Genomic DNA, 23,564 nt, shown 5'->3' on the forward strand with positions numbered 1-23,564 from the left:
ATCAGCAGTCCACTACTTCTGATACACTCTCTTATCACCAAGCTGAGGAATTTGAAGGAGCTCACCAGAGTCGACAGGATTTGGAGCCCTAGCCAACTGCTCAGCCCTACCGTAACCCAAATGTCAGCGCTCATTCTCCACCATAATCCGGGGTAAATCTCAGCTGTGGCCTCTTGCCACTCTTCCACACTCTCAGGTTTATTTCCAACTTAATCTCAAACCTGCAGTACAGCGCATACTGCAGCTCCAGCAGGCCTCATACTCAGGCGATGATTTGTCTGTGTGCCCTCTGGAGTAGACAGACAACAGCCTCCCAGCTCGGTGGCCTTGACACTGATGACAACAGCTGTCACCAAGCAAGAGGATAATAGCAGAGACAAGAAATACTTCAAAGCCTCACGCTTGCTGAGCATGAAAGTATCATTGTTTGGAAGGTTAGAAGTTAAAACTTGTAGTGATTACTTTTTTCATGATCTTCCACAGTAGCAGGATTGGCCGAGTGGTGGTGACACAGTATTATTATGACTATGGCCTTCCTCTTTGAGTTATGCTTTGTAACCTTGGGAGTGCATTGCTTTATCCCCTTCACCACATGTGGCCTGTGTGATTGGGTTGTGACAGACTCAAGCTCACTCCCGGCCCAAAAGAGGCCATTGTCTGCTGCCACTGGGCCTAACACCAGCGGCTGCCATTAAGAATGTCTTTTTTTCCCCCACAAACTCCTCCTGATCAATGGGGCTGGTCCTCTGCCATTCTGAAGAGTCATTTCTCTGTGGGTATATGGGATGAGCACCTGGGCCCCATGCAGACTGGAGAGGAGCGACGTGCTTGTAGGGCAGCGAGAGGGTAATAATGAAGACATGGTCTGTAAAGCGCTCCAGACGTGGAGTGCTCCATTATCAGGAGCACAGCGGCAGGGACTGGAGTGCTCCACTGACATTGTTTAGGCCCTGGCCCCGGAGGGAGCTGGGAAAGTGACTGAAGCCAGGGAATAGCCACTCATTATCACTAGACTGGAATCAAGAATTTCCCGTCCCTGGAATTTTTTAATGGAATGACATGAATGACAGAGCTAATTTCTATACTTTAATTGCATGTGGTATCTCCATGCAGATCAATATGAGCAAATGCCTCAGGACAGAAACAAATGTGGAATAAAGGTATGTTGGAAAAAAAAACAGGGGGGGGGGGTTAACTAGCACCTTGGCTCCTGGCAGAGGTCAGTGGAGACCATTTTTGTGCCGCGTGTCATTTCCTGTCTGGTTGGCGTCTCTCGTTGAGGCCCTTGCTCATTTATTTTTACAGTTTCCTTTTTCTCCTTTTTTTTACTAGTTAGCTTTCCCCTGTAGGGAGGGGCAGGTGGGTTAGGGGATTCAGTACTGAGCAAAATTGTCCCTGTGTATGGCCCCGCAGACCCCACCTCCCTACTCCTCAACACACTTGCTCACAATGGGGGCTCTGTAACACAGGCCCCAAACGTACTCCTGCCTTCCCCCCAAAACAGGAAACCAGGATATGCCGAGCTCTTGTTTTTCTACTAATTTCCTGCTTTGCTGCCCCTTCCCCAGATTATTTTCTTTATTTTTTTCTGGTTCCTCTCAGATTGGATATACCTAATCAGCTTTTTGTCTACGTTCATCTGGAGACCAATTGTTCTGGTGAAGCTAAAAGAGCAAAAATAGATGTATGCGTATATCTGTATTATATTCATCAAACTGCTATCATTTGAATTAAAATGAAAACTTCACTCTTTAATATACTCCACCCCACCCATGGGACACTTGGTAGCACTACTTTAAGTGTGTTTCGGTCTGTACCAACTCAGTCTACACACAAACTCGACAAATTATACATGGTTTGAGAGCTCTGCGTCTCCTGATTCTATCTGTGCAAAGCATTTTAGCTGGTGACACAGAATGGGTTCAGACTCGTGGCTATGGCTCCAAAGTGTTTTCCACACAAAACATACTACAGGCCCTAAATTCCCTTTTATGCCAAAAAAAAAGTTCTAACATGTTTGAGCCTCTTTAACTTTGGTTTGGTATTTTTTTACACTTATGACCTTTTGGTTGGAAAGTGACCTTTCAAAGGAAACCAGGGTTATGATCAGGAGGGTAGAGGAACAGTAACCTCTTTATTTTGGGTGTAGTATTTTCAGGCTCATGCAGAAAAATGGCAGATAAGATATAAGGGTTAAGATATTTCCTTCAGACCTGGATTCTCATTACTGACAGTCACATAAACTGTGGATCCAACTGCACGGCCGTTAGCAGGATGTACAGAAATAGCAATATACACTTTTATTTCAAGTGTAAAATTTCATAGGTTGATTATATGTTTCTATAGTCTGCAGCAAGAGGAGCAGGGGATTATTCTGCCAAGGAAAACTCTGGAACCACGGACTGTTATTGACTTCAGGCTTTTGGAGCAGTTGAGAGAAGGGGCCGGTGCCCGCTTTGGAAGCTCTGTTGATTTTCATGAGATGTACTAACACGCACAGTGAGTCATATACAATCAATTTCAGTCTATGGTTTTAATGCAACATACAGTAGATTATAATAATAAGTTGTTGATCAGATTTATGATCATGCAAGGTCAAAGTTTCTGAGGATCAGAAGTGATATTAACAATAGGCTGTAAAATGCATTTCTTTCTTCAGTTTTCCCGCCTCACTGATCTTAAAAAAAATGACGGAAAAAAAAATGACGGAATAACATAAATGTTATTCTTGCATACAATTGAGTCATTTGAGCTGAAAGACCGTAATAATAACATAGTCTCGAAGAATAAACTTTATGACTGGGAAGGAAACAGGAACAAACACTTTTCATTCAGATTATCAATGAAAGGACAGACTCGTGTACACGAGAGAATTTTCAGCCAGTAGGTGGACCACAGCTTGTAGAGAGTGAGAAGGGGGAGGAACAGCGAGAGACCCTGTGAGCTGAGAGAGGGGAGATGCAAAAATAAAGCAGAAAAGGAACACAAACGGAAGTGGGGGGAAGTAAGTCCAGAGAAAGCTCAAGTTCCTCTGGAGGAAAATGCCATTGAAACCATATCAAGTTTGCAGAATGAGTGTGCGAGAGAGTTACTGGCGTATAAAGCGTACGATTTGGTAATGGGCTTATGAGGGGGCTCGCTCGCTGTTTCAATAAACCCCCAGAGCCATGACTGAGCTAGGCTTGCAATACAAACACACCCCGTTCCTTCGGTTTATCTGAAAGACACATCTGGAGTCTATCAACTCCAGCAGCACCCCCCCTTTCTGTTTCCACTCTCCAGCACGCTTAACCCCTTCCTCACCCGCTCCACCCCTTAATGTCATGCACTCTCATTAGGTGACCGTTTCTTAACCGGGGGCCATTCAGTGGCGTGTGCGGGAATACATACTAACCCAAACGTTCATTTTTTCTGTGAGGGAGAAATGAGACTCCCATGTGCGACCTCCACAGCTGGCCTTAGCTCTCCTCAGAGTGGTGGGCTGGTACAATCTGAACCTTGTCTGGTCTAGACAGAAGGGCTCCTTGCCATGTCCGCACTTTCTCCACTGTTTTTATATGCTATAGTGTTGCCCACCTCTGCTTTGTTCCCACTCATCAAGGTAATTTGCTTAGCCTGTGTGGAAATAATGTTAATCTCCCGCTAAAGAAAACAACTTCAGATTTATATAAGACAAACTGCAGGAGTGTGCTTTCCTCCTTCTCTCCCTCCCTCTCCCTCCTTCTTCCTCTCTTTCCCTCTCTCTCCAGCCACCATACCATCTTTAGCCATCTCGGCTCCACTTCCCCTGTGTCAGATGGTAAAGTTGTTTAAGTTGGACTACATCCTAACCCCAGCTGCTCAGAATGGCAGAGGCGATTTCAAGGTTGGTTTCAGAGAGGCTTAGGAAAAGACTGAGTGGCCTGTCTCCCCTTTTGTAAAACAGATACTATCAATTCAAAAAGTAATATATTGGCCTAAGCATCCTTAACCATAATGTGATAATAGTGTGCATATTTTCCATCATGCAGACATTTTTCTAAACATATCTGCACATTCTCATGCCCTGTGTGACTTATTGGTCACAGGTTTCTATGCAAACTTCCCTTAATTCTTGTTGCTCTACAAGCATAAATCACAAGCAACTCCTTATTTCCTGCTCTTGAATAAAGTTGAATGAAGTCAACAGGACAAGTTTAGAAATCTCGCATGATATTTCCTGTGCATGCTCTTCTGTAGCACAGCAAGAGTAAAATTACCAGTAGCTTTACTGTGTAGGGATCATTTCAGACTCTCTTGTTGACAAAGTCTATCATGCTGCCAACACCTTGAGCCTCTAACCAGTCTTAACCACAAGCCTCACTCCTGCCTTTCAGACCTGTCCACTGCAAGCGCCCTGCTGCTCCCTCATCCATCATCATCACTGCCCTCTGCTCTCCCTCTCTCCCCGTAGGGTGAACAGACCTGGTAATGAGGGCCCCTTGTGCCCTGCTTGCCTGTCCTGTGTCCCATGGTGCAGTGGGGCCCAGTTGGACAAGAGCCAGACTGCCTCGGCCCTCTTTGCTCATTATTCTCATTACCTCGCCTCAAATCAGCGCAGGACAGGCTGCTGGGATCTGTCCACAACTCATAAAGGTCCCGGCTCGTTAGTGGGGCTGCCAGCGTCAGCTCCCATCAGAAAGGGTGTGCACAGAGGTGGAGGTGCTCAAATAGGTACACGAGTACAGTATCAAAGCCCTGATGGTGCCTTCGAATGTGACTTATTTTGCATATAGCAAGCTCCGCCACAGAAGAAAGGTATGATTCAACTGGTCCCAAAAGCTGGAAAGAAACAAGGTATTCCACGATCCAAATGTAGCTGTTGGATGGTAAGCCTATTTAAAAGAGCTACAAAAACACAGTAGTCCAGTAAGAGGGCAAAAACAAACAAGGCTAAATTGCTCCTCTGCACTTGGGTGGTTTGGCAGGTTATGAAGGCAATAGTGGCTTTGAGGAGGTTTGTCCCAATGAAAGGGCTAACTGTGTAGATTGCTGCACTGTCTGGCCCAGGCCTGGAGGAGGGTGGCCTGCCTTGGAGCTGTATTCACCCACTAACAACAGCAGATCAGACTGCATTCAACTCTGAATAGATGTCTGGTGTGAGTGTGTGGGTGTGGGTGTGCGTCTGCTGAGAAGGTTACCAGACCCATTTGAAATGACTGGACAAGAAGCGAGGGTGCCCATACTAGGAAACACACTCAAGAGTTACAGTACGCACTGAAGTCACAACAGAGATGGACTGAAAGCAAGAGAGAGAGAGAGAGAGAGAGAGAGAGAGGGAGAGAGAGAGTGTGTGTGTGTGTGCAGTCAGGGGAGCAGACTGTGTTTATCCTTGTCTCGTAGGGGAAGAGATGCAGTGTAATTCCCTGATGTGTGTTTACTCAGCCCTAGTGGGCTGGCCTTTGATTACAGCACTGACCACATAATATGAGTAACTGTTCACTACTGCTCCAAATGACAAGCACATGTAGACAACATACTGGAAACAATGAGAAGACCTGAAGAGCGAACGCAGGCTAAAGGAGACAAAAACAAAACTGAGATCTCAGTGTGAAGAGGGAAAAAGGCAGAAACAAAGACTCACATCCAAAACCTTTACTGTAAACTCACATCTGATTTCATCCTTTCAAACCCTTCCATCACAGCAATAGTGAATTTCAATGTGGCATTTTTCACATCAGACAGCAATTTTCCCATGAGCTCAGATGTAATTATAAGCTGTGCAGGGCTCAATTAAAGGTTGAAGACGTCAGAGTGAGTGAGCAGACCTCCACTGCTGTGTGTCAGAGAGCCAGCGTCGAGGTTGAGGCAGAGGAGTGAAATGAGGCCTGCATGATTTACGTTATGTCCTCTCCTTACACCAGACGCCCACATCTCCTTCTCTGGAGCATAAGTATGTGTGTGTTGTGTGTATGTGTGTGTGCGTGTGTGTTAGTTTGTTTGCCTGTTCTGTGTCTTTCTCCCAGGTCTTTTAGTTATGAGCCTCCAGGAAAGCTCCACCCTGTTGCCCACTGCTAGTTTTATCACTGCTGCAGGTACAAGGGCAAGTTAGTGGGTAAGCTCAGGTTACCTGACCTACCGACCCTACGGCGCTACAGGGAGTCTTGTCCGCACTTACAAAAACAAGCAACATCAGCTCATTTTACATCAAACACATCAAGCTACAGATCTACTTCGGCTTTTCTTTACTCACTTATTCTTCCAAGTAGTATTAGTCATAGGATCTCAGTGTAGTTTCTTCCTGTCAACAGCTTTATCAGCGTCTTCAGTGCAAGACGGTTGGGGTGGGATCTGAGAACTTGGCCTTGAAACTATTCACCCATGGCATTCACATGCCAGACATAAAAACAGCAGTTTCAGCAAATCTGGCTTTTGTTCTTGACTGGCATGTCTGGTTTGAGCTGCAGTAGGTAGGGTAGGTACTAACAAGGTAACAACTGCTGCAAATTACCATATTTTTCTTTCTTTCAACATTTTTGAGAAGCCTGTTAGCTTCATGGGTGGCAGCTCTGAGTGGCATGTGGAACTAATATCCCTTCAACATACCCCCCCCCCCGCCACCTCTGACATAATAAGAATGTCTGCCAGACTACAGTATCCAGACAGAAGCTGCTCCATATGTGTTGTTAGCTACCAGGATGCTATAAACCTTTACTAGGATGCTCTGTAAAACAGCACACCTTGCATTGGAAATTCGTGCCTAGGAAACACAAATTAGATGTACTAGATCCAAGGAGCCAGAAGGGGCAGGGTGTGGCAGGTAAACACCAGTCCTGACCGTGATGACTGTATAGTCAACCAAAAACAAATCATAGCATACTGCATCCTTAACCTTCTGTGCACTATGCTAGTTGTCTAGATCATCTCCTGCTAATCTAACAAATGTCACTAAGCTGCTAGAGTCTCCTTGTTTGGACTCACCTGAATCTTCTAACACTATTAGGCACAGCCCATTCTGAGCTAAATATTAATATCAGCGTACTAGCATGCTCACAATGACTAATGTGCAGATGTCATACGATCTCGGTGTAGTGTCTTCCTGTCAACAGTTTTATCAGCGTCTTCAGTGCAAGACGCATGTTCATCACCACAGTATTAGCTAATATAATAATAATTATATATATATATATATATACATATATATATATATACATATATATATATATAAAACATTAGCCAATTAACAGTTGCCATGAACCAAAAAACTGAACAAATTAGAATTTTGCCCCGATAATGGCACAAGATGAAGAGGCTACTAAAGTTACTAAAATTCATCCTGATTGTAATTCATCCCCTGGGAACCATGAATGTATGTACCTACTGTCCATCCAATAATTGTCAAGACATTTCACTAAAAACTCCAAATTTCAGCCTCATGGTGGCGCTTGAAGAAAAGTCAGGGGATCACCAAAGACATTAGGGCTCATCATTTCCTGGCAATCCACCCAATAGTTGTTGAGATATTTGAGTGTGGACCAAAGTGATGGACAAACCAACCAACAAACAGCGCGACAGAGCCATGCAGCGAGAATGGCTAAAAAGGAGATACTCTGTTCCCACTATGCTTCCTTTCCTGTTTGTCACCAGGGTGCTGTGCAGTCATAACTCCCAAGACTTTAACTCGTCTATCAACTGTCTCACACCCCATTGAGAGAGATTACACTGCTACTAAGGAGGGCCAGACCGTCTGTGAGCCGCAAGAGAAGCTGCCAACACGCACCTCCTCCCAGAGATCTACGTTATCTTGTCCTTTGGAGTGGGGCTTACCTGATAATGAAGCACTGAAGTGTAATTATGTGAACTTTTCAACATAACTCTGTGATAGCCAGTCTGAGTGTATCATCCTCCCTGCTGGAACAAAGCCCATGATTGGATAGAAGCGCACAGAGCTGCTCAGATCTCACTGATACCCTGTCTGTTTCTCTACCAAGGCCCTGAGGCACGCTAAAACAACAGCTCCCAGATGCATCACATGAACAATAAACATGACACTGTAGGATCTGTCGAAGTGCAAAAATAATAAAGGATAATAAGAGATGGGCTACTCACAGCTTTTCCAAAGTGTAAAGTCCATAGAAGGATCCATTTTTCAGAACTCGAATTTTGTTGTGGCTCAGTATCCTGCAAAAAGGAAGACCCATAGTATTGTTAAAAATATCCCACTGAGAATAGAAGAAGTGAAACATATTTTATAATGCTTTACGCAAATATGCAAAGTTATAATCATGGACATCACTCTTAAGGGAGAATTCAGGTTTAAACAAACACAAAGAGAAGGGGTCATACGGGGAGGATGAGAGCCAAGGTGAAATGTCCACTCGGCGCTGCAGTCGCACGAGAGATTAGCAAAAACAAGCAAGAGCAAAAACTTTATCCAAAGATGTTTCCAATTAATGCTCAAGATGGAATAGGACATCAAGATTAAGAGGGAAGCTGTAATCTTGATAATCATTTTGCATACATTGTTACATCAAAAGGATGTCGTTCCACATCAAACGAATGGCGGCACAGACCATGTTAATTAGCCCTTTCCCTACTGGCGAATCACTTGGCTTGGACAGAGGGTTCCAGGACACACTGGATGTGAGGTTGAGATCGCTTTGTCTGACAGGGGATTATGGGAAATGGATAGTTACAATAATCACTCTGCTCTGAGGGACTTGCCATTGTCAGTCAGTGAGGACAGACTTTTGCATCGACTTTTATCCACCATACAAGGAATATGGGGGTGAAATACAGAATACACTTGTTCACTTTCTTGCCAAGAGCTAGATGAGAAGATTGATACCATGCTCATGTCTGTGCAGTAAGTATGAAGCTAGAGCCAGCAGCCAGTTAGCTTAGCTTAGTATAAAGATTGTAAGCAGGAGGAAGTGTCCACACGTCAAAAAAAAAAAAATCACATGACATAAAAAAGACCACTCCTACTGATGTATGAATGACTTTTTCACTTATGCCTTTTCACAACCGTCCAAGCCTCACTGTACCCATGGAGACATGTTTGGAAAATAGCACATACACCTGTGTTTGACGCATGTGGATGGTTGTTATGACCCTCCCCAGTGTCCTACAAAATACATTTATACTGTATACCAATTCACTTTGCCAAATAACCTTTAGAGGAAACAAAACTGCTGTGCGGATTACATTCACTGCCGACATTTTTTCCAGTTCAGGAAGTGTGATGTTCTTATAGTGCACAAAAGTTATGGAGCAGGTCAGGGTGGATGGTTGTGCCTACAAAGCACAAAACGTTGACAGAGGAGGCCTGGGTTTGTTCTGTGTTGTTAGGTGTGGGCCACTAATCCACTTGGGAAAGGTTAGGAAAAGTCTTTTGCTTATATTGAAAAGCCCAATGCATCCTCACGCTTCAACTCAGTGTTGACTTTTTCAATATTACACCAAGACCAAGATCTTCTTTTATATTGCAAATTTGTTGTATACGAACATAATTTTCCGGACACAGGATTCGGTCTTCATACAATAATGTCTCCGGCCCTGCGGATGCACAGACCTGCCCAGGTCTGCTCAGCAGGAGCTCAGGGTACAGCAGGGGCCCTGTTGCTGGCGACAGCTCGCCATCATTAACACACCCTCCAGTTTCACATCATCTTCGCCCCGACCACATGGTGCTTAATGGGCTGTTTGCGACATTAAGTGTGTTCCTTAATCGAGAGAGTGGAGCTGTGTGTGCGCCTTTAAAAGTGGGAGCTGACTGTGAACAGTCTGTGAGATTTACAGATTCAGCAGCAGCAGTCAGCCCCCCTGTTTCCTGCCACATCAATAAAAACACTGCCTTCAGCTCTGCGCCTTCCAACTCAGTTAATGGCCAGATTTAATCATCCAGTCTTGGTATACAGGGACAAACTGGCCTGACTTCTTCACTTCAGTAACTGTACGGACAGCCACAACATCAGGACGAGCCAAAGACAGGAAAGTTGGTTGTCCATCCAAGAAGCAAACAAAAGGAAAGGCAACATGGAAAATAATTCATCTTCTGCTCCAGTTATCCTGGACACCTCAGTCAATATCTTCCTGCAATTATTTACTAAAATTAGAAAACCAGAGAATTGTATTTTTAAACTGGGCAGCAATCAAGAAAAGAGAACTGCTCCACTGATAATGACTATAATACCAAAAACCAAGGCCTCTCTGACTGCTTTACTTTTTTTAGCATTTACACCAAAATCATCTCTATTTTAAGTTGTGTCGTGAAAGTGTGCTATCAGTGTAATTACTTTCCCAAAATTCACATTAATTCCCAAAGTTAACGCCTCCGTAATTAACGTCATCTCAGATCACAGCCTTAATTCTAACTGGAAAAAAAAATATACAAACATGTCATGTTCACAAATCCACACAGACTTGTTGAAATAAATCAAAGTTATTAAGTCAAGACATTTATAGAGAAGATGTTAGACAAAAGCTGTCCTCTCGTGGTGTAGCCTGAGTTTGAACCTGTGACTCTTGGACCTTAGGGTCTCTCACTCGACTTTGGGCACAGTATCTCTTCTATAACTGGATGCAGGCCCCAGATGAAAGCTACAGAAGATCCGGAACTGCCTGAATAATTCAATACAGATAGGAGAGGAGAAAGTCACATCTGGCAAAGAAACAAGCCATTTAATTCAACACAGACAGTTTAGATACAGATAGTTCCTTTTTGACTAAGCTTATTATGCAGAAAAAATCTATTAGTCTGAGGCCTGTGTACATTTGGTTTTGGTGTTGTTTGAATGTGCTTACGCGTGCATGTCCTCAAACCTTTAAGAACTATACAACATATGACCTTTCATGTAATTACAGTATGATTTACAAAGTTTGCTCCTCAAAAACTATACAGATGTGTTTATCTGTGCGTTGTGTTCATGTACATTTGGAGAAAAAAAAATGAAATTCACATGTTGCATTCTATCACAATAATCCTCATTTGTCTCAGGTTAAGACATTTCAACACATAATATTTCAATTATCTTGCTACTCCATACACTGGGACTTGAAAGCTGACTTTCATAAATAAACAAAGACCACAAAATGAGCTAACTGAAACCCTCCCACAAACAACAAAAGGCGCACATTTCCAGGAACGCAGGGGAGTTGCAGAGGCTGGACACTACTGTATAATCCCCAAAGCCTGATGTTTGGAGCACAGTTGTAGAGAAGGACATTGTTCTTTCATAAACAATGCAGAGAGTACAACTCTGAGAAAGAGAGCGAGGCAGAACTCTGTAAACAGACAGAAATAGTCTGCGTTCCCATCAGGCTAAACAGGAAACCCAGCCAATTAGCTGTTTATTCAGAACCCGGTTTCAGAGGTCAGGGGTTGGAGAGAGAGCACTTCCTGGACAGCCTTCAGACAGACAGAGCAGTGTCCGGAGGCAGGTGACAGCTGAGGCATATGAGAGTGCATCACTTCATCACTGCTGTATACAAAGGTTAACAGAGCTTTACAAGCACAGAAGATGAGTAGCTTCTTAATCATAGAAGTCCACACTACCAGGAGGCCTAACTTCTGCTCAGTGCTGTTTCTATACTGACGCTTTACTGTACACGAGTGGCTTGTTTCTTCTCCACATCAGCGACAGATCAGATGGCAGATTGAGTTAATCTGCTTTCAAGAGCAATAAGCTGTATTGTACATGGCACGACAGTGTGTTAACTCAGTCCAGAGCATGGATGGTATCTCAGAGCTGCATTTAGTATCGCTCATTCACTTAACTCTTTCAGACCACAAAGGCCTCTGAGAAATCAGACAGGCTAATTGAATCCATCTAATCAATGTAAGAAAAAAAACCAGGGCCACATGTTAGGCTCCAGGATCCCATTTAACCATTTCATCTAATTCATTTACATGAAGATCAAAAAACGGGGGGGGGTCATAAGGAGCCAGGTCAAACAGAAGCACAGACGCCAGTTTACGTTGTGCAGTGTGCTCATATGTAGCAGAGGGGTTAAACAGGGTCAGACACAAAATGCACATGGACTGTATATACCACCACTTCACTCCATGTTCTACTATGTTTTCCACTGCTAAGTCTGAATTGAAAATGAATACATATGAATCAATTTTTTCACTTAACCAACATTAATTATAAAAGCTTACTGAGTGTGTTATTGACCAGTGACAAAACTGAACCTCTCATCAACATCTATGACTAAAAATTATCCTGCGCACATGGAAAATTTTGCTGTGTCTTTTTGTTTTTTGGTTTATAATATTTTGTGCAAACAATTCCATCATTAATCACTTGGGCCCAAACCTGCCTCAAATAGCTCAAATAAGCAAATATTTCAAAAGCATTTTTGTACTATTTATGGCCCACACTTTCCATAAATTATTGACTTTAGCTGATTTTGTTGAATTCTGGTCTCTGTTGAAAGGGTATGAATAGGAGAGAAACAAATAACGATTAAAAACCTTAAAAAATACCCAAGCCAGCAGTAACCTTGAGAAAATTGCAGGTAATCTGGTAAATGAGTCTGGATAGAAAATTTGATATCTTAAGAACTTTTGTGGTACAAAATTGCAGTGTTTTACCACAAAAATTCAAACAAGGGAATAATGTGCTCTTTTTAATATGACATACTGTACATTTAAAGTGAATAAAAAATCCCTCACATTCCCTTAACCCAGATGTTGGCAGAGCTCTAGCCAAACAAATGTACCGTTGACAAAGTAAACTTGTGGATTCATTATTGTAAAATAAAAAGTGTGGCTGCTGCTATCAATCCTTTCTGTTTCAGCATCAAGTGCCATAGCGCAGTGTTAGCTCAGGGTTTCCTTGGTGCGTGATGGAGTGTAGAAAAGTAAAAGCCATACAAAGAGTCTTGTCTAGTAAACCACAGCAGCTCCTCCCTGCACCGTGCCACTCACTTTGTTGGTTTGCTCAATTTGCTTCCTAAACCCACAAAGCCTTTGAGGGCCACACAGGGGCATGACAGCACGTCGCAAATCGTATTTGCTCACTGATTTACTTCCGCTTTTCCCTTCCCTTCTTCTGTAAGGCTGTCTCACTGTTACATACCCCCTCAGGTCTGGGGGAAGGCCCGATGTGTGTGTGTGTGTGTGCACGTGTGTGTGTGGGTACCTGTGTGTACTGTAAACTGAAACTGTCTGTCAAATGCTTTTCCTACAGCTGCTTTTGGTTTTGGGTCATTGTCAAACAATCATTTTCACTGAGGAATCATCTCTGTGGCGGAGCTGGGACGGTCGGCTGTGTGGCGCACAGCACCGACACAGGGAGCAGCAGCTGAACAGAGGCCTTTCAGCTTTCCAGATCACAACCTGGTGCAGAGGGACAGAGAGGGAAAACACATCCTTCTATCTCCTGTCCTAACCGCAGCTAGAATGCCATAAACCCAAACACAACAGGATGTCCTGTGTGCAGTCAGTTACCGCTGAAAGTTTGGTGTCAATATATTTGCACCCTTCATTCTGTCTCTGTGCTAGACACACTTAAAGCTTCTGTTTTTTTTTTTATAAGTGGGAAGCATATACAGGAAATTCTCCATCCTGGTTTGGCATTTAGTCCAGAACATGAATGAGATGCATTCGAGTAAAAAATGCTGATTTCAATTGGCCTCTGTTGCCTTCCAAATATTTAGGCATGCTGGACTCAGACAGTGAGCTCTATGTAGTTGAAAGCCTCTACAGTAAATCACCTTTGCAAGCAGAAAAAGGGGTCTTAAGGAGGGGTTTATATTTAATAAGAATTCATCTGCAGACTAAGCTCCTCACTCCCATTACCTGTATACAATCTCTGAATAATAGTAATGTTTCATTTAGAATACTGAGTATTTCTGCAGCATCACCCCTGAAAACACCTCAAGCTGCTGCAGTGTGCCTGGATGCTGAAACAGCACTTACATCAGACTCCCCACCTCCTGTCTCACCCCGAGCGTTGTTGTAGCACTGCGAGGCCAACAGAGACAGAGAGGCGCAGGTTCAGTGTAATAAAGAGAGTCAAAACAATCCAACAGGCCACTGTGTAAACATCATTTAACTTTGGATAGGTCTTTTACCCTCGAGGACCACACGCGAGGTGAAAGACAAGAACCTTTGAAAGAGATTGGTAACGTGCCATAAATCCAGTCCTAATTCGGAGACCAATGGGAGCCAGATAATGAGAGTGATTTTCAATGAGAAACTCAGAGCTTCATTATTGAATTAAGCCTGGTTTAATTAGCATGCTGACTTGATAATGCACACGCTGGTCTGTGTCACAGCAGTGCTTAAGTTCATATAAATAAAAAAAATAATAATTTAGCCTTGAGGGAATTTTCCTTAGAGGTAATTAAATTTTGCTGAGAGAAATACGATTATCCACTTTTACACTAACAGCACAGCGTAGTGTGAGCACTTCAATCTGTGTATGTTACAGCTGAGAACTTTCTATACAAGATCATCCGTGTTTTTTTTGTTTTTTTTTACTGCATTTTCCCTCTTTACTTTCCATCTAAGTAGTTTTTGCTTGCCAGAGTTGCTTTTCAAGTATATTGGCAGTTCACAGAGGAAAACTAAGTGGACATGGCAGTGTTTCTTTTCATATATACACATCCCACACAGCATTCAGAGTAATGAGAAAAGACGTAGTGGATCTACAAAATATTGTGGTCAAACCAAAAGATGGATTAAAAAACTATATTACTTTGTTTGGCTGTTACCAGGTTTTCTGAGGCCGCTTTTCTCCATCCACATGCCGAGTCTAATAGATCAAAAGCTGTTATTGAATGACGCTACATTGCAGTTTAACCAGATTGAAAAAGAGTCGACCTAAATCAAAGAGTCAGTTATGAGCTCAGGCTACATCAGAGAGAAGGGATAATATCATCATACCTGTGTTATACAAGTTGATGGCTGGTGTTTGTTGCATCAGGGAAGCTCAGATATCGAGAGGTAAGTTCTCAGGCCGACCCATGTCTGATGATAAACTGGCTTCAAAATGAACACATTTATGTATCCTGAAATAGTATACGTGACAGATCAACTGTGTGCAAGATAAACTCCTTGAGAAGGTTTCAATGATGAAGACACTTGTGTGCATTTACACGCACGCATACAGTAGAATACACACAACCACTTGCTGAGCTGGGGCTCCCGTGGCGACAAACTTGCGGCAGTAATTGGTGTGGACCTTCATTAGTGGCCGAGAATTCTGGGTCATGACATGTCACATGATGTGTGTATTTGTGCGTGCGTGCATGTGTGTGTGTGTGTGTGTGTGTGTGTCACTGGTACATACAGCTGGTATGGTGCATACCCTCTATTGCAAGTTTTCACAATCACTACAGAAACACATTCTGCTCATTAAGGTACATTATTCACCTGTTTTCTCACAAACAGCCCTTCAGACTCATAACAGCTTAAACACAGATGTTACTAATAACATTACTGGTTCTATTAAAGTGTCTCAGTACGTCATGACAGTATGAGAGTGAGGCAGCATGCACATTACCAGGATTGTGAAACTGAAGCAGCTAAAAGGACTTCAGCCTGCACATGCACAACAGATTTCCAAGTGAGGACAAAAAACATTAAGATGCAAATTAAACACTAAAAATAAAAGCAATTATGAATTGTGATAAATTAAATTTTTAAGTAGTAAAATTACACTGTATTATCAGTTTCCTCAACTTTTCTGCTCTGCTACTAATAACTGCCTGTCTCTTGATAAAAATTGATGGACTGTGTAATCACCAAGGACAACAATGGAAATAAGTCAAAGACTGAATCATTTTTGTTTGTTTATTATGTTGTCAATAAGCCAAAACCAAACAGTAGATTTGCACACTTCCAGAATTATAAAATGAATATGGCAAGTTGTTAAATGTGAAAAGATTGTCTGAGAGTGTCCTGGTTCATTCTAGTAATTTTTCACTTATTTCAGAGTTGTTTCTGTTATTGTCAGCTTCTGTATGTCATCCAAGGGCAAGAAGTAATCTGTAGTTTCATTTAGATGGAAGATAACATGTTTTGAATAAAGTGTTTAATTCTGTCTCTGATGTCTGAGGTTTGGCCAGCCTTAGAGTGGCTTTTTTTTGTGTTTATAGCTTTGGTAAAGTAAATTGTCATTTCAGGAAATGTGTATGTGGGCTGTGGAAAAAAAAAAAAAAAACTGTAAAAATTTCATATTTGTCAGTCTGCGTCACACAACCCCAATATAATGAGTACGGTGCACATGGTTTGATTATAGCTGGATCGTAGATTTATAGATTTGCTACTGTGCTGGCTGTGCGTGGCACAATCTTAATCTAGAGAGAATTATAATTATTATCATTCATTTTATGGTATGAAAATGATCCAGTTGAGTGAGATTTACAGCGACTGTTAGCTCATTCATGATTGTTGACAGCTGACAATATTTGTGTTGGGTTTACAAAAATCCTGCATCAGCTGAACCCAACCCTATAGTCTCTCATGGCTCCCTCCTGCTAACAGACAGAAACAAGAAGAGGGAGGTTGAGGGAGGACAAATGAAAGAGAGCATAAGCAGAGAGATCTCTCAGACTGGGAGGTGGCTGTGTCATCTTTGTTACAATAAGTACTTTATAAGAGGCCTCCAGACTGTTCAGCGGCTGGGTCCGTCCAAATAGCTTAACCCTTTCGTTGTAAAAAAAAGACAGAGAGCCACCTAAGCCAGCGGTCCCAGGAGCCCCTTGCACCCTGAGCTTGTCACGGCACTGAATCGAACAGAGAGACTAAATGCCCTTGAGCACAACAGGCACTTTAGCAGCAAATGCATGTCAAGATGTGAATGTGCCCATTGTGCCTGACCCACCAGAGGGCTCGGAGCAGCAACCGGGGAACGCTGCCAAGCTACAAGCCCCATTTACCGCCTGTCATGGAAAGGAGCATCCATGTAATTGCATGCAAAATATTTTTCGTGAAATCATTTTGCGACCCCTGATTGAGTAATTCCATCATCAAACAGGGAGAGGAGGGCGAGAGAGGCCACGTGAAGGAGTGGAACAGATTCTTCTCATACATGTTAAAGAGACAAAATATGAGTTAGATGATTTATAGTATGTAGAGAATCTTGCAGTACTTAGCTTTATTATCATACTTTCCTGCCTTGAGGCTAGATATGGGGAGTGTGCTCCTGCATTTGATATGTGCAACCACTTATTATAGAGTATACTGCATTGTGCTTGGGTTACCAGGCTGGGAGTAAGGCTTTGTGGTTTTGTGGTTTGTGGCTATGTGTGTGTGTGTGTGTGTGTGTGTGTGTGCAGATTTAGATGCACAAGTGTGTGACCTATCAGATTTATTTATACGGAAAGTGTGTATGTTTAACTCAGTGTGTGCATGTGTGTGTGTGTTTGTGCATAAGTGGTCCAAAAGCTACTAGTCTAAAATTAAAATCTGGGTTTTTGAAATGTCTCTAATTAGAGAGGGGAGGACTAAAACCTATTTTGAGAGCTGTGGCCACGCACGCCCTTCCCATATGTGTGTGCACAGGCAAACAGACTCACACACAAACACAATACACACTTTAGAGAGGAAGGTCCCCCACTTGGAGTTAGTCTTATTAGACAATTCATCCAGTTTTGCTAACAGGAACCGTCCATGAAGTGTGTTTCTTGTGCCGTCTACACACAATTTACTGGAGCTGGACAACCAGTGAACTTTTAAGACAAACAAGTAGCTGCTATGAATATTAACAGCCAGGGAGCACAAGTTGAAATACCACCGCCTTACTGTAAAGTCGCAATAAATTATTGCAATATTTAGAGTCAAAGACAAGTCAAGACAAACCAAACTGGAACGTTTATGGCTGCAGAGCAGGAACACAATAGTCAGTTTAATCACTGTCTAAAGTGTTTTTACACTTTTAATGAGGCAATTTAGTGAATTTAGCCTTTTGAGACAGTGAGTGGAATGTGGTGTATGCCTGGCTAACATTGTCTCATTGTTCTGTCTCATAACCAGCCTCTGTTTTCTGCTCCTGAGCAAAGAGTGCTGGTAAATCAGGCTGCTTTTACAAAGAGTTGACTAAAATGTTTCTGCTCCAGATACTCTCACGGTAGCTTTAGAAGCATCTGTGAGAAGGTTGTGTTTTTGTCTTGTAGTTTGTTTTTTCCTCTCTGTGTGACTGCAGCATTTTGAGAATCAGAGTCATGTCGCTCCAATCTTAATTACTACACATCTACCAGTCCAGTGACATCAGGATTCACTTAGCAATTATTTAACAATCAGAAGCCATGTGTTATAAAAATATGGTTGACCAACATGCTTTCCAAACAATACAACAAACAATTCCAAACATACAGAAATGTAATATATGACATATATGTCCCTATATAAGAGTGATGTACACATATATGTGGCCTATAAGGGGATATATACATATATATATATATATATATATATCCTTTGGATATATGAGGATATATATGTGATATAACATATATGAAATACGCATTATAAAATTTGTATATGTGCATATATTAAAAATATCTATATAATAGATTTTTATATGGTATAATATGTTGAGACCATATCTGTAATGAATTATATTTGCTTTATATACACAGGTTTATCAAAATGACATACATATAAAATTTATATATATGTAAGAGCATATATATTTTTATCATTAATTTCTCATTCATTTTAAAGACATCTATCTTCCTATATTGGGAAAGTGGTCTCAGATTTTTGGACCCTACTGTTTATAATATAAACATACAGTAAACTAACAGGCTTTGCATAACATATATCTACAATACAAGCATACACACATAAACATTTGTATGGGCTAGACATAAATTTCAATATATGAAATAGTTCCAATTTCTAAAAGGTTTTACATATAATTTTTTACATATGTGCTTTTTTATTTTTTAGATGTATATATATATATGTCATACATGGACATTCAATAAATGTACATATATTAAATTTGCGTATGGGATTGTTTGCTGTATCTTTAAACATCTGCTGAATCCATCACCAAAGATTTTAATAAAAGCTTATGGCTTTATTTCACAACTGGCTCTGTCCCTTTGACTGGGGCTGTGAGACAAAGGGAGCAATGGATAAAAAAAACTGTAGTGACAGATTTTTAATATCTTGTGGTTCACATTAACAGCATACTCTATAAACTAAGTACTAAAATTTGATATGTGAGTACCTTTGCATTAGAGAGAAAAAGTCTGAGATTCATTTATTTGTCCCTGCATGACCTATGATCCTCATATATCTAGACTTAAAGGTATAGCTTTGGGAAAGTTTGGGAAATTCAATGTTTTGCTGAGAGGTAGGTTGGAAGGTTGATACCACTCTCATTTCTATCTGTAAAGTACAAAGATACAAGCAGCAAACTTTAAGATTAGCACAAAGACTGGAAACAGGGGGAGACAGCTAGCCTGTCTCTGCCCAAAGATAAAACTACATCTATCAGCACCTCTAAATTTCACTTATTAACATGTTACATCTGTTATTCTAACAAGTACACTGACCAAAATGTAAAAGCTAAGTTAAGCTAACTGTCTCCTGGCTCATGTGTCATTTTAACTGACAGATTTAGAGTATTGATCTTCTCATCCAACTCTTGGCCAAAAAGCAAATAAAGCATATTTCAAATCAAGTGTCAAACTATATCCAACAGAGAGCCAAAGTGAAACCAAAGCTCCTGGGTTCTGTTCCAAATACCAGAGTTTCTCATTCAAAATCCCATTTACTATTGAAACATAACCTTACTCAACATTATGTTCTGTAGCTCACTCCACATGTCTCAAAGGATGGTATACTATCTTATATCATTGTTTACTCAATATGTCTCTTTTTAGCTGCATTTAATAAACACCATTTCCCATAAGCCCTAGACCATCACAGGTTAAACATCACGACTAGGGTCTAGGTTCTCATAATCACAGCTTTCAAGGACAGTGTAGACATTTTAAGACAGCAGATACTAAATTGGAAAAATACGTATGTAAAACTACTTTCAGTACCCGATCACAGCAGCCTCCAGAGTTCCTGCTGGTAAATTTTCATGGGAGTTATAGTTTTTTGTATGTTGACAGATTAATTGTTTAATTGCTGAAAGAAATGTTGCATTATATTTCAATAGTTGGACCAAGATCCAAAGTAATATCAAAAGAGGACTGGTAATTCGTCATCAGTACAGTTTGCCTGTTGAGCTTAGATCAGTCTGCTCAGCATCCTCGTTTAAATGATTAGACATCCTATCATTCATACTAATAGATACAGTATATGTATTATCGTAGATGAATACTGGAGTAAATCTGTTTAACCAAGAGTCATCAAACAGTAACTTAAAATTTACAATTTAAGAACTCAGATTACATGAGTCAGTTGTAGCGTAAGCATATCAGAAAAACCAACAGACAGCACACAAACTGAAGCCACAGGCGTTCCCACTATAGACACCAATTATCTCCATCTGTATCCATGTGTTGTCGACCCAGAGCAGGAACTTTGGGGGTTGCTGTGGTCAGACACAGGGAGAGGGGAAGTTAGCACTGGCAAAGAAAAGCCAAAGTCAAGCATTTTTGGAGTAAGATAAGAAGAGAGCGGCGTGAAAAGAAAAACTAAAATAACAAAAAGCCACTTGGGGATATGAGATTACTATGACAACACATCTCTATGTTTTGCCAAGTTTTGAAATATCGCAGCCTTTTAATCAACAAACACAACGAGGTGATAAGTGAAATGCACATTCATCGTTCAAACAGGCGGGGAGCTAGAGTATAGCACAGTGAGCATGTGCAGATGTCCCGCTCTGATCATGTTACTTTGACCGGCGAGGGCACAATAAAATCCGAGGCTTGTGTGGCATTGGCAGGTGCTGCGGCTGAGTGTGAAGCCCGGAGTATCCAGTGTCAGGCCTTTGTTTGCTGTTTTGATTTATTGCTGACCATTGCCCCACCTAACATGTGCGGAGGAGAGCCCACTCCCCCTCCTCTCAACACCTTTCCCCACATAAATAAACCCTATCGCTGCAGGAATGCCTGGGGTCCTGTGCTCACCCAGCTATTGGAATTCTCCCTGCTGATAAGATGACTGTTTGGGACGTTTCATCGACACACTCCCGTCTCAGCACATACTGATTCACAGACCCAACATAAACCACCAAAACATCTGCTGGCCCTTCGGTATTTATCCACACATGGGCCACAAGTGAGAGACCGACGATGTGACTCAGAAGATAAAATGGTGATTAAAGGCAAACGCAGATTCATACTGTAGCCAGGCGATGATACTGTTGAGGTGAGTTGGCCTTGAGTAAACAGAGACACAGAAGAGTCTTCAGATGCAGTAAATGATAACAGACTGATGGTTGGCTAAATGGACCTAAAAATGAATCAGAGAAACCAGACAAATGTTGGGTTATGTCTAAAAACAAGGCTGTCCTTTACATCAGATGCTGCTGTTAAATAAGTACATTCAACCTCCAAACCTTTCCAGTGGCAGACTGGTTAAACTTTGCTGGGTCGCACTCACTCGTCTGGTAACTATAAAGCCACAGCCAGGAGCCGGTTAGCTTAGCTTAGTATAAAGACTGAAAAGTGGGGGAAACAGGGGGCCTGGCTCTGTCTGAAGGTAACAAATCTGTTTAACAGCACCTCCAGAAGTCATGAATTAAATATTCAGGAGATGTAATGTGCTAACTAGTGAGCTTTAGAGGAACTGGCTGGCTTTTATCAGTTTAGGACAGAGTTGGCTAACTGTTTCCCCCTGTTTTCCAGTCTTTATGCTAAGCTAAGTTAATTGGCTGCTAGCTGCAGCTTCAGCGCTAGTGAGCAGACATGAATGTGGTATCAAACTTCTCATCTGACTATAAGGAAGAAAGCGAATAGTTGTATTAACTTTAAACAGCAAGCTAATACTAAGATCAGGCCTTTATTCAACAACATCAACACCCCTCCCCAGTATAAACTGGAACTTTTACAACTGTTCATTTACAAAGAAATACCCTTACTCATAAAAATATTACCGCCTTAGTTGGAATATTTTTATCTTAACCCCCAACTACCAGCCAGCAACATACTGGGCTCAAGTGCAAACATGCAGGGAGCAACTGTCTTGCAGCTGTCTTAGGTGAAGGGGTGAGGGGGCATCAGGCCAAAGTCGGGCCTGCTGACCCTGCACCCTGAGCATGTGTGCCCACTCATTCAGGCTGGCACCCACTGAGCCAAAGCCATCAGTCACTGACAACGATGACAACAAAATACGCCAAGGGAGGAGTATGGTTTTGACTTGGGTAAAAACCACAAGCAATGAAGCACCAGCACATTCACACATACACTGCCACTGTACTTTCTCTTCATTTGTCTGTTATCCATTAAAACATTAAAACAGGCACAGCTGCCGCCACACAGTGCTGAGGAAGGAGTTATTGCTCTGTGTGTTTAAAGGCTATAGCCTGAATGTGCATGATATGTATCCATCCACAGGCACAGATTTTTTTAATAACCAAAATAAGTTCCTCTTTCACACTCTTTCAAAAGACTAATAATAACAGAGACATGGAGCAATGCTTTGGAAGTGAAGCTATGTTGCTACACTGAGGAGCCTTGCCTCCTCCTCCTCCTCCCTCTCACCCCAGTGTCGAAGATCTGTTAGTCAGGGGCAGGGGAGTTTTCAGTCTCCAGGGGCACATCCCTCTGAACCGCCTGCCAAGCTTCTCCTCTCCCTCCTCCATCCTCACTCTTGCTCTGCTCTCCTTTTTTTTTTTTTTTTTGTTCCCCTCTCGGTTCCCTCTTCCCACTTCTTCTACTCCTCGTGTTCAGCTTTCTCCTTCACTTCAGCCGCTTTTCAACTTCCGTCATTTCTTCCTACTTTCTCCTCAACAACGGCGCTTTTCTTTTTCGCACTCTTATCTATTTTCCCCTCTCTACCCTTCCGCTCCTCTTCCTCTCCTAGTGATCCAGCTCCTTTGCAGCCGTGCATAATTAGGCCTAAACACAAGCCTGCACAGGCTCACATCTGGAAGGAGTTTGGACATGGCAGTTTCCTACCAAGACGACTAAATATTTAGGTTGAGAGTTACTGCGTGTGGATGAACTCATGATAGAGGGGATGGGAAGGGGAGAGAAATGGGGAGCTGGAGATAAAGAAAAAGAGGGAAAGTGGGACAGATGACTGGAAGAAAGCTGAGGCTAGCATAATGAATCATGAAACCAGTGGTTAGTGTGAGCGCGTGATAGCAATGGTGTATACGCTGACACACAGCAATGTAATCAAAGTGCAGCAGAGGCATTAAGAAACCAAAGAAGGAGGTGAGAATATTGGGGCGAATGGTTGCCCCTTTATGGCTGGCAGGAACAACAAACAGCCAACTAATAGTTTTAATAAACAAATCCCCATTGGGATTTCCCATGAGGCTGAGGGGCCTCAGCTGGAATGTTCACAGGGGCCAGCTGTTGTGCATTACACGTAGTGCTCGGCCCCGGAAGCTCTGGGCCTGGTGTCCTCCAGCCTTGCTCAGCATGGAGGAGAGCATTCCTCCAGACTGCCCCAGGAGAGAGGGCAGCGGTGCTGGCTGTCAGGCCGTTCGATTGTGGGGAGGGACCAAGGT

At 42.2% G+C, this 23,564-nt stretch overlaps 1 protein-coding gene across 2 annotated transcripts in view; it reads right to left on the minus strand.

The window, feature by feature from the left end:
- The window catches only part of adgra2 (adhesion G protein-coupled receptor A2), a 38,808-nt gene that overhangs the window by 12,453 nt on the left and 2,791 nt on the right, over positions 1-23,564 (minus strand). For both annotated transcript variants that reach the window (XM_022756495.1, XM_022756487.1), the window contains exon 2: positions 8,068-8,139. In XM_022756495.1, coding sequence (XP_022612216.1) covers positions 8,068-8,139 — 72 coding nt within the window. The remainder of the gene's footprint in view (positions 1-8,067; positions 8,140-23,564) is intronic.

This window comes from Seriola dumerili, unplaced genomic scaffold, assembly GCF_002260705.1.
Source record: "Seriola dumerili isolate Sdu_G_001 unplaced genomic scaffold, Sdu_1.0 BDQW01000017.1, whole genome shotgun sequence".
NCBI classification, from domain to species: domain Eukaryota; kingdom Metazoa; phylum Chordata; class Actinopteri; order Carangiformes; family Carangidae; genus Seriola; species Seriola dumerili.